This window comes from Phyllopteryx taeniolatus, chromosome 5, assembly GCF_024500385.1.
Source record: "Phyllopteryx taeniolatus isolate TA_2022b chromosome 5, UOR_Ptae_1.2, whole genome shotgun sequence".
Taxonomy (NCBI): Eukaryota; Metazoa; Chordata; class Actinopteri; order Syngnathiformes; family Syngnathidae; genus Phyllopteryx; species Phyllopteryx taeniolatus.
Window position 1 is genome coordinate 24,535,841 of NC_084506.1, and position 12,658 is coordinate 24,548,498.

Consider the following 12,658-nt stretch of genomic DNA (forward strand, 5'->3'; position numbering starts at 1 on the left):
AGTTATCTTATATGTTCTGCAATTGAGAAACAAATGTCCTGGCAGCAATACAGTATGTCTATCAAGGTAACTGGCAAGTAAGCTGACTAGCAACAGGGGAAATTTACAAGCTAGTGAACAATCTCAAATGTTCTAGCATCTAACTGGCTAGTAAGCTAACCAGCTTGAATACACTAGTGGACCCCATGCATGCATTAGAATTCAGGAGTTTTTTTGCTCGCACTTTCCCTCTTTTATCAGAGTGACAACTTTAATATTTTATCTCACTGTTGGAATAAGTTGAAGGTGAACAGGAAGTCCCGCAGAGGGTCTTTCTATCTAAGACAAAGATTAGTAATCGAGGCGAGGCCAATTTTTAGAAGCACATCGACATTGAAGCATCAGTTGAAGGACAGTTTTTTGGCAAAAAAAAAAAGAAAGAAATAGAATGAAACAGCAGAAACATCTCAATGAAGTACCAAATGTATCAACTATGAAATGTCAGACAGTACCCGAATGCAGCCAAATGTCAGATGCTCTACAGGTGGAACATTCCGAGGGTAACTCAGTCCCCATGGGAGACTGCAGTAGGAGTGACGAGTGATGATTGAGTTGCTTTGGGAGGTTTATTTAGATGAGCTGGCTGATATGACTGGTCGGCGACCTGCCCCAATGTCCGAACTGTGAGTCATTCCGTAGCTAATTCCCTCTGCCCCGAAGACCAACACCTACCAACACCGCCTCCACTGTTGTTCACAAATAAGCGCAGGGATTGAACAATTAATGAATAAATTCAAATGTCTGAGGGATAATGTTAACAGACGATGTGATTTGAAATGCCAACTTAATGTTGTACAACACTGCATTGGCCCATTAAAAATGTTCTTCTATTGGCAACCAGAGGTTCATCAAACCATGGTAACCAATATGGTTCCAAATTCATAAAAGAAGCGAGAATCCAATCCATAATTCAAAGAAATGTGACCCTCTGCCTCACAGTTTGTATTTTTTTTTCTGCTCCTTGACATTTTTTGTGTATCTAAAATCTAAAATATGGTCCAAAATTCTGAAAAGAATCCAGTATCCAGTTCAATATATATGATTCTTCGCCTCCCAGTTTTCATTTTTCAATGTTTTTTGTGTTTTCTTTGCCTTTTTCTTAGTGTCGACATTGCCGTAACCCAGTTTGCCACATACAGTATGTTTAACATTTTTAAATGGTTGCCATTCAACTTAAAACATAAATCCACTTAATAATTATCCATGGTAATTGTACAGTCATGTTGGTCTTTATGTATTAAAAACATGTATTAAAAACACCAGAAATGTCAAAAGTCAAACAACTCAGAATTCAATCTAAAAGTTTGGAAACTATGTTTCAAATTTAGGAAAAATAATCAAGAATCCGATCAGACATCCAAACAAACGTGTCCTATCGCCTCACATTTCAAATTTTTCTGTTTTTTTAAGTTGTTTTCTTTGGCTGTTTTGTCTCTCTATAGTAAGGTGACTTAAATAATATATATATATTATTAAATATTTCCGATTAAAGACCACTCAACCTATAAAATAAAATGAGTTGGACCACATACTCTCCAAAATATCCCAAAACAATACCTATGCTTACTACAACACTATACAGTAGATCCTTGAAAACTCATTGCGGTTCAGTAGGCAAACCTTTTTGGATTTAACAGACGAGTTTATGGAAAATAGGGTCCAAAAGCAGAACATGGGTCCAGAATATTCAACCACGAAGTTGCTCACAGACCATTTGTGGTTTCTTTGGGACCACTAGAGGTCCGCGAACCACTGTTTGAGGTAGACTGACCAAAAGCAGTACTCATCAAATACTTACCCATTTTACTATTAACAATTTGCACTTATAAGACCATTAATTATTGCATTTATTTATTGTGCCTGTGACATTTTTAAGACCTCAGAAAAGCAGATACGAGAATAAAATTGCATTTTTAGGGATAATAAGGACTTCATTTTGGAAAATCTGATTCACAACGTTGCAGAGCTGAATAAATAAAACATAGCCATAAAGAATCGGCGGTGCAGTGTTTCAGCAGCCGCCAGGGGTTAGAGGCTGCGACGGTATCTGACATAAAGGCAGATGTAGTCAGAGGTCTGATCTCCAGTGGCTGCCACCCCCTCAGGGAATGTAGCTGGAACATGGAAGGATCATGTTGGAAGCCCACAAAAGAGTGAATAAAATCAATGACTGTGTGGAGCTTTTTGGTGTGTGTGTTGTTTTTTTTTCCCAGGAAGACATTAACAGCTGAGTAAATTACAACGTACATGACACAGCAGGAACAATAAACACCTTTCGAGTCTTCTGGCGCAGGTAAAACCGGTTTAGTATTTCGGTTGGAACCGAGTGTACAATTAAAAAGCCCGCAATAACCAGTTTGACCACAACAGTCACAAAAACTAGTAAACCTTTAAGATGAATTAAGATGAATTAAGATGAATCTATCTATCTATCTATGATCTATCCACATATCGGTTATGAATTCAAATGTGCTAAAAATGCCTTCGGAGTAATGCTAGGTTGGGTTTCCAGCTAACTAACATCAGTGAATCTACACACACCATATGCAGATAAGCCAATTAGGGGACGGGTCCTCCAGCTAGGGTACAGATGTGGCTTTCAATTTCAGACAAAGCTTCTCTATGCCTATGTATTTTGTCGTTTTGTGAATCATCCAGATCAGTGACAAAAACAGCTCATCATCAAAAGACATCCTTCAGACCTTTGATAGATGAAAACTAAATTTAACATCAATTACATTGCTTAAAGAGGCTAATTTAAAATAAACATGAAGCCCTAGCACTAACACCTGAGGTACACCACAGATTAATAAAGTAATTGTAAAATTTCAAACAAGCATCCCGAACTGGATCCACCATCCTCACAAATAGTTTTTTAGTGTTTTCTTTGGATTTTTTAAGTGTCAAAATTAACATAAACCAATTTGCCTGATGATATTTCTTAGCCAAGAAAAGAAACGTATGTTGGCAATTGTACAACACTCAATTAGTCTTTATAATGACACGGTTTTTCAACTGTCATTGATGGTAACTCGGAATAAATGCTAAGTCCTAAGACTAACACCTGATGTATACCACAGGTTAATAATGTCCTCTTAAAATTCAAAAAAGAATCTATAATCCAATCCAAAGAAATGTGACTTTTCTGAGACCACTGGACCTCAGTGAGTCATCATAATTACCTTGCATGCATGCATTCAAGTTAAAAAAAAATATTTGTGTATAACATTCTGACGATAAAATTTTATGTAAAAATATTGTATTTTTTGTTTAAATTCTGCAAGTAATTAACTGTGATTAATCATGATTAATCAACATTCAAGTGTGATTAATCAGATTTTAAAATAAAATAATCATTTGACAGTCCTAGTTAACATTAGTTTGATACATTTAACATTTAACAAAAGGTAGCAATCTGATTAAATACACGTATGTACACTTTATGCTGATTGTATACTACTTTGGTCTTAAAATATTCGAAGCCCCAGCACGAACACTTTAGGTACATCACAGATTAATCAAGTCATTTTAATGCAGTGCGTCATGCTACCAGAGTGCAGATTTGAGCTAAATGGCCTTTCACTTGTACAGTTGCATCTTGATAAATCAGATTATGGTAGAAAAGTATATTTCAGTTGTTTAATTTTAAAAATTAAACCCATGTATTCTACAGATTCATTAAAAAACGTGAAAATGGTTCTCACTAGGCCAATTCCTACCTAATTTCTGTATTAAAATCACTTTGATTGTTTATGTAGTATTTGAATTTGTTAAGAGGGTGAATTTTGGGTTTACGTTCCCTGCAAACTATAAATATCAAAACTATTTAAAAAAAAAAAAAAAAAAACATTACACATTTAACTTTCTGTTTAGTGAATCCAAATAATTTATGAGTTTCACTATTTGAATTGAATAGCTGAAATAAATTTTGTATAGAGTTTTACAGAACAACCTCATTTATTAAGCACTTGTGTACAGTAATCCGCCGCTATATCACGATTGAGCTTTATCGCAGAATTTTCTGTCAAACATGTATACACTTTATGCGAATTGAAATAGGTTTAAATTGTGTTTACAAAGCGTATTTAGTACATTGAAATGTGTTAAATGTTTGTGGGAGGGTTTTGTTTTAGCAATATAAAAATAAACGATATGGTCTCTCTTTATCGCGGATGGGTCTGGGTTTGTTATCCCTCACAGTTGGGCATTTCTAACTTCAAGGTACTCAAAGCGCTCAAGGAACCTTTGACAGGGTACGCGGGGAAATGAACCTGTAATCTTTGGGTAGGGAAATAACCACTCTGCCAACTGAACCATGTTGCCCCAACCAGGTTTGGTTAACCATTTAAAACAAACTGCTTGCAATTAACAAGCCATCAATCAACGCTGCTCTTTAAGTAACCAGATTTGGAATGTCAGTATCTAGGTCGCATACCTGCAAGGAGCGTGGTAGAAGGGATATCCAGGCCGAGGTATGTGATTGCAGTATCCCGACTGATTCCACATTGTGCTTCTTTGTATTTAGGCTCCAACAAGTCCGCAAGTGCTGTTTCTATTTTGGTGGTCTCACATTAATCAACGTCCCCCGGCTGGCTCCGAGAATTATGTCAGATGAGACCATGATGTGATTTGCCCACCTTAAATGGAAGTCCCTCCCTTCCCCCTGCTCTTGTTTTCAGGAGAAACCCACAACTACTCAGCAGAGACCCAGACGAGCGCCCCAGGTGAGGAGTGACATCACATGCTCCTGTTGTGATCCCGTCGGGAGTCAGACGTTCCTCCTCTCCCAGAGGCTCTCAGGACTAACCAGATGGAACAGCTGTCTTTGAGGTCAACCAACATCCGCTCCCCCCCCCACCCGACGTCGATCCTCACGCATCACTCCCACTCCTCCAAAGTTCACGGAACGTCACAAATTCACCCCGAATCCGCATCTGGTTCTTCTTTTGAGATGGCCGGCGTCAGAGCGAGAGCCAACTACTGGCTCTCTGCCGGCTTCGCAAAAAGAACAGCGAGCGTCTGTAGCCAGGGGAGGAGAGGCGGGAAGTGAGAGAGGGAAGTAAACAGAGCGGGGCTGCCTTCCTATTCCTGCCTCGTGCGCCACTGACAGGATGCACGCCGCTGTGGGACGAAAAGGACGATGGAGAGAAAGCGAGCCAGAGAAGAGAGAAGGACGCGAACGTGACGATGTTTGCATGCCCATTCAAACTATGACTCAGGTGTCATTTGACACCTGAACACAAACACCTGAGCTCATTCGTTCTTGTCGAGATTGCGTAATCTCAGCAAACTGTCAAGAGGAACAGAAATATCAGCTTTGAATGCGTGGTCAGCAAGAGTTTCACTTTCCAATTAAGGATTTTGAGTAACCAAAAAAACTATTGAATTTGATCTGGGTAGCACAGTGGCTTAGTGCAGCATTTCCCAAACTTTTTGGACCTAAGGAACAGATTTTACTTTTTTTTTTTTTTTTTTTTTTTTTTTAAACTTGAATATTTCACAGAACTCTAACAAACAAAAATATCACAAAACGCACCGCATAATGATGTTCAAACCTAAATTTAATACATTAAATAAAAAAATATATATCTATCATTTTTGACAAAGCAGGCTTACTCAAATGTATCTTACCTAACTATTTTTACTTATTATTGTCTAAAGAACATCCAGACTTTCAATTTGAGGCCCCAAAATGCCGGACGGCTGCCGCAGAGTGAAGGAAGAGGCGGAGTTTTACAACTCTTCTCAGACAGTTGAGCATTCAAGATAGTTAATAGATTTGTTCTAAAAGCTATTTTTTAACACTTTGTTACAGTACCTTAATTGCTCCATTTTGTTTTCACTTTTAACTAGCCATCCATTTTCTACCGCTTATCTGAGGTCGGGTCGCAGGGGCAGTAGCTTTAGCAGGGACGCCCAGACTTCCCTCTGCCCAGCCACTTTATCCAGCTCTTCCGGGGGGATCCAGAGGCCAGGGTTACACAGTTGTGCTTATAAGTTTGATTACCCTGGCAGAATTTGTAAGATATGTAATATTCTTTTAAAAAAACAAAAACATGAAGGATCAGGCGAACAATTCATTTTAGTTTTAATGGGATTCAAATTTATATTATATATAAGGCATTTCAGAAAAGCACAATCATTACACAAAACATAAATGAAATTATCATCCATCCATCCATTTTCTGAGCCGCTTCTCCTCACTAGGGTCGCGGGCGTGCTGGAGCCTATCCCAGCTGTCATCGGGCAGGAGGCGGGGTACACCCTGAACTGGTTGCCAGCCAATCGCAGGGCACATAGGAACAAACAACCATTTGCACTCACAGTCATGCCTACGGGCAATTTAGAGTCTCCAATTCATGCATGTTTTTGGGATGTGGGAGGAAACCAGAGTGCCCGGAGAAAACCCACGCAGGCACGGGTAGAACATGCAAACTCCACACAGGCGGGGCCGGGGATTGAACCCGGGTCCTCAGAACTGTGAGGCTGACGCTCTAACCAGTCGGCCACCGTGCCTGAAATAATCAGTCATTTTTAAAAAAGAAAATTCACAAATTCTGCCAGGTTAGGTAATTTTATGAGCACAACTGTAGATATCAGCAGTCATACATACTGTATATGTTTAGTTCTTACTTGAAAATAATAAATGCCAAAAGTTTTTGGGATTTGACTGAAGTATTGATTACAAGCAGATGTACTTGCATGTACCAAGTCTAGGTAGGCTACTTAAATATATAGCAAAATAAATAGATACTATATAATCTTCCGTACATTTGCTTCATACATTTTCTCTAGCTGAACGTTTTTAAATTTTTGTTCAAGGCGTGGGCAATGTATGGTCCATTCAGCTCTTTAATCTAGACCACAGAGCATTTACTATGTTATCAAGAGTCCATTAATATTTGTTGTAATAATTTGTTACTTTTTTCCAAAAATTGGTGAATTGATGTATTTTCTGTCATCATTTATATATGAATGTATTATCAAATAATTGGTTAATTGGGCAATTATAAATATTCAAATTAAATGAACAATTTTAAATATACATTTAACATTTTTTCTATATTTAGTTTAAAATATTGCTTAATTAAAATAGATTTATTTTTAAAATCAATTTTCTCATTAAATAATGGGTTAAATATTCAAAGTAACTATTTTTTTGTATACAATTAACATGTTCATTAAATAATTGGGTTATTAATCAAAATTTAATTCATACAAATAATACATTTAAAAATATATTCTTATTATTATATTATTAAATTATTTTATTTTTTTTAAGTATTTTTCAACTCTATTTCATTTGTAGAGCACTTTAAAAAAAAAGCAGCTGAAACAAAAGGCTGTACATAAGAAATCAAAACATAATAATAATAAATAAATAAATAAAATATTCCTTTATAATAAGATTGTAATCTTTGTAATCTTTTTACCTCATGGACAAGCAGAGAATTTGGACAGGGCACTGTGCCAAGATCCGGACCCCGGGTGCATATAGTCATACAGCCTGGAGGAACATGGGGAAGTGTACTGTAATTGCTTGGTTACATCACAGTCACCCAGAAAGTGAAGAGGAAGATATTGTCAGCTGGGAGGAAGCACCAAGACGAGATATTAGAAGGGGCAAAAAGGAAAGATAGGGTGCTTTAGAACTCCTGCTGTTTGTTTTTGTAACTAATGCAACTATTCTGGGTTGGAAAACACAGGGGAACTTAGCCCGCCGTCCAGAAGCCTCGCGGCAGCAGTAGCGACGGCAGGAACTCAACTGAGCTCGGCTTACGGGCCCGTCACATCTCAACATCTGACGTACCCCCTGACACACCTCAACGCTCAAGGTCACACCTGAGACTGTTGCTACGCAATGCATTAACAAGCACAATTTGGGAACAAGCTGAACCTCTTTCAGCTTTGTTGTTCACTCCAGTGTTTTTATGGGTCGTGACTGAAAGAACAAGATCCCAGATACAAGCGGCCGAAAGGAGTTGCCTCTGCAGGGTGTCCGGGCTCTCTCTTAGAGATAGGGTGAGAAGCTCGGTCATCTGGGAGGGGCTCAGAGTAGAGCCGCTGCTAGATCTAAATTTAGCAACCGACCGACACTTCACGCTACTACCACGTTCGTATTTTACCCTTAAACATTGCCAAATGTATTGCCATGCAGTAACTGTTTACATTGCAGAGGCTACTTACCGTTTCTGGTGTCCCCCAGCTTTGTATGCTTGATACTTCAAAGATGCAACAGAATAAAGTTCCTATCAAAACTGATACTAAACAGCGTATAAAACAACAATACATGACACACATCAATCACATTCAAAGGTAAACAATCATGGGCAGAACACTTAACCTCACCTCACACCACACGATAATTACTCAGGATGATCTTTAGAGACATCTGATAATCAGGCCTTTTACTGACTTTGATTTGAAAGGTTAAAAAAAATAATAATTAAAAGACAAATTTTAAAAAACTCTAATTTGGCCTGATTACCGGTGTGTGTACTCCACTTAAGAGTTTGGTATCGGTGACATTCTAGTATCTTTTTAAGGACGTGACCAAAGATGAAAACAAGCACATCTTCTCGACAACTCAACCTCCATTTTTCCTCAATCACTTCAAGATGCAATTATTCCACAATTAACAATCTAATTTCTTTTTCAGTTAGTTAGTTTTTCAGTTTCGCAGCACTTTTCTCCCTCATTTCCTCTCTTTCCTTCCTTCACTGCCTGGTGGGACTCCTTCCAGAGGAGCACCTGATTATCAATCGCACACTCAACCTATTATTAGGCACATAGAGTGGAGCGTGTGTGTGTGTGTGTATATTATATAAATTTATTTGTGTGTGCGTGCATGCATGCATGCGTGTCTGTTTGTAATAGTTAAATGATGTAAAATATGTCGTATGATTTATTATGATATATTTTAATAATAATATAATATGTATATAAAATGAAGGTATAGGAGCAAAACTCACATAAACCAGGTAAACTAAATATGTTAATTGGCTATTATTTTGCAAATATATATTTTACATTGTTAATTAAAATAATCCTATCCATCCATCCATTTTCTTCCACTTATCCAAGGTCCGGTCACGGGGGCAGCAGTTTTAGCAGGGAATGGCAGACTTCCCTCTCCCCAGCCAATTCCTCCAGCTCTTCCCAGGGGATCCCGAGGCGTTCCCAGGCAAGCCTAGAGATGTAGTCTCTCCTCTCGGTGGGACGTGCCCGGAACACCTCATCAGGGAGGCGTCCAGGAGGCAGCCACCTCATCTGGCTCCTCTCAATGCAGAGTAGCAGCGGCTCTACTCTGAGCCCCTCCCAGATGACCGAGCTTCTCATCCTATCTCTAAGAGAGAGCCCGGACACCCTGCAGAGGCAACTCCTTTCGGCCGCTTGTATTTGGGATCTTGTTCTTTAGGTGAGGGTAGGAACGTAGATCGCCCGGTAAATGGAGAGCTGCGCCTTTCGGCTTAGCTCCTTCTTCACCACAACGGACCGATACAAAGTCCACATCACTGCAGACGCTGCACCGATCCGCCTGTTGATCTCCCGTTGCATTCTTCCCTCACTCGTGAACAAGACCCCAAGATATTTGAACTCCTCCAATTTGGAGGTGCTGATTCTCATCCCAGCCACTTCACACTCGGCTGCAAACCGCTCCAGTGAGAGTTGGAGATCACGACTTGACGAAGCCAACAGAACCACATCTGCAAAAAGCAGAGAAGCAATACTGAGGCCACCAAACCGGACACCCTGTACGCCACGGCTGCGCCTAGAAATTCTGTCCATAAAATTAAAAACATAATCGGTGACAAAGGGCAGGCTTGGAGGAGTACAACCTCACTGGAAACAAGTCCGACTTACTGCCGGCAATGCGGACCACACTCTGACACCGGTCGTACAGCCCGCACCAGGGAGGCTGAGGAGTGTGATCCCCCTGTAGTTGGAACACACTCTTCTTCTTAAAAAGGGGGACCACCACCCCAGTCTGCCAATCCAAAGGCACTGTCCCCGATGTCCAAGCGATGTTGCAGAGGCATGTCAACCAGGACAGCCTACAACATCCAGAGCCTTTTGGAACTCCGGGCGAATCTCATCCACCCTTGCCACCGAGGAGCTTTTTAACCACCTCGGTGACCTCAACCCCAGAGATAGGAGAGCCCCCCTCAGAAATCCCCAGACTCTGCTTCCTCGAGGGAAGGTGTGTCGATGGAATTGAGGAGGTCTTTGAAGTCTTCTCCCCACCGACTCACAACGTCCCGAGTCGAGGTCAGCAGCGCCCCATCCTCACTATACACAGTGTTGATGGCGCACTGCTTCCCCCTCCTGAGACGCTGGATGGTGGACCAGAATTTCCTCGATGCCGTCCGGAAGTTGTTCTCCATGGTCTCACCGAACTCCTCCCACACCCGAGTTTTTGCCTCAGCGGCCACCAAAGCTGCATTCCTCTTGGCTTGCCGGTACCCATCAGCTTCGTCAGTAGTCCCACAGGCCAAAAAGGCCCGATGGAACTCCTTCTGCAGCTTGACGGCATCCCTCACCACTGGTTAAAATAATCCTATTTAATTCAAATTGAAAGTGACTACATGTTTCACATGTAATAAAATGACGACGGAACACAGAGGCAGACGGCATTTTTGATTTGCATGTTTGGCTCGCTGCTGCAATCAAAGTTTCGCTTTAATCTCCTTAATATGAGGAAGACTCAAACAGACATTGACAGGAAGCTTCAACCAAATGCCTGTTTTTCACGTTCAAAATGTTTATGTTAAATGTGGAAATAAAATACTGTTCTCTGTAGCAGTTCATTGATTTGATAAATGCAACACTCTATGTTTCTTGTATACATCCATCCATCCATCCATTTTCTGAGCCGCTTCTCCTCACTAGGGTCGCGGGCGTGCTGGAGCCTAACCCAGCTGTCATCGGGCAGGAGGCGGGGTACACCCTGAACTGGTTGCCAGCCAATCGCAGGGCACATAGAAACAAACAACCATTCACACTCACGGTCATGCCTACGGGCAATTTAGAGTCTCCAATTAATGCATGTTTTTGGGATGTGGGAGGAAACCGGAGTGCCCGGAGAAAACCCACGCAGGCACGGGGAGAACATGCAAACTCCACACAGGCGGGGACGGGGATTGAACCCCGCACCTCAGAACTGTGAGGCTGACGCTCTAACCAGACGGCCACCGTGCCGCCTGTATACATACATGTAAAACTATATATGCAGTGTTATCCTCACTTTAGATGCCAAAAGGGTTTTATGTCCAAATAGCTCTTTGAGTATTTGGACTATACTGTATTATATCCATCCATCCATTTTCCGTACCGCTTATCCTCACTATGGTCGCGGGGGAGCTGGAGCCTATCCCAGCTGACTCTGGGCGAGAGGCGGGGTACTCCCTGGAGTGGTCGCCAACCAATCGCAGTACTGTATTACAGAACCCTCAAATACACACACAAAGACCATGCTATTAACACACCTCCGAGTTGGTGCCTTCGGGCATCATCGCACTGTTCCAGCTTCCACGCTACAATCAGACACTACAAATTAGACCAAATCTTTTTTTTTTTTTTTTTTTTGGATCAGGTCCAGCTGGTTCTGGATCAGTTTTTTGCTGCGTCTCATTAGCAAGCAATGAAAAACCAAACTCCAAATGAGATTCTCGCACCTCCGAGCAAGTCTCTTTGAGTTATTTAATTAACTGATAAAGAAATACTGAATATTATATTAGAGGACTGGTCTATTAGCATATTTTAGCATCTGTCCTGAATAGCAAATTGGCTGTGTTTAATATGTCTGCAGTTAGTGTGATTAGGCACTAGGAGGACATTTGATTCGTACAGTGGTACCTTGACTTACAAGTTTGATAAAGTAATTTAATTTACTCGTACCTCAAATTGTGGTTGAGACCTGGCACGCCAGCCGAATGGTGTAAGTCACTCTGGCCCTTCTGTGTGGGTTTTCTCCCACGTTCCAAAAACATGCACTTTAGGTTAATTGAAGACTCGAAATTGTCCTTAGGTGTGAATGGTTGTTTATCTATATGTGCCCTGCGATTGGCTGGCGACCAATTCAAGGTATACCCTGCCTCTTGCCCAAGAGTTAGCTGGGATACTGTAGGCTCCACCATACCCAGGACTCTAGTGAGGATAAGCGGTGAAGATGGATGCATAGATATTTATTTTGTCAAATAATTATAGACTGTATTTTAGAAAAATGAGAATAATTAATCACAAATCCTTAATTATTTTGAGTCTCACCACTATTAAATACATCACTACCATCTTCAAGCATTTTCCAGCTTCCACCATCTCATTGCGTAGGGTATTGCATGTGTGAAAATTAACTTTTTTACACCTTACTTTGCTGATCACAATTTCTAATCTCAAAAAAACAGTGTTGTTGATTTTATTTATTTTCCCACGCAGACCCAGCTACATGACACAGCACGACACCAAGCCCCGCCTCTTATAGGCACATGCATTTACACAAACACTACAATATGTGCATTATTTTTATACATTCTATGCTGGTAATTAGTTTGTGTTAAAATACATTTACAAAGTGTTTAAAATGTGTTTTAAGAAGTTTAAATGTGTTAAAACGTGGGAG

At 40.5% G+C, this 12,658-nt stretch overlaps 1 protein-coding gene across 8 annotated transcripts in view; it reads right to left on the minus strand.

The window, feature by feature from the left end:
* plekha7a (pleckstrin homology domain containing, family A member 7a) overlaps positions 1-12,658 on the minus strand; it is a 126,923-nt gene that overhangs the window by 93,705 nt on the left and 20,560 nt on the right. Inside the window, exon 1 of one of the 8 annotated variants that reach the window (XM_061774066.1) lies at positions 7,473-7,492. The exons of 6 other annotated variants lie outside the window; for them this stretch is intronic. In XM_061774066.1, the coding sequence (XP_061630050.1) occupies positions 7,473-7,477 (5 nt within the window). In that variant the 5' untranslated portion in view covers positions 7,478-7,492. Of the gene's footprint in view, positions 1-4,474; positions 5,364-7,472; positions 7,493-12,658 lie in introns of those variants that run through there. One more of the 8 variants, XM_061774064.1, reaches the window with a different exon arrangement.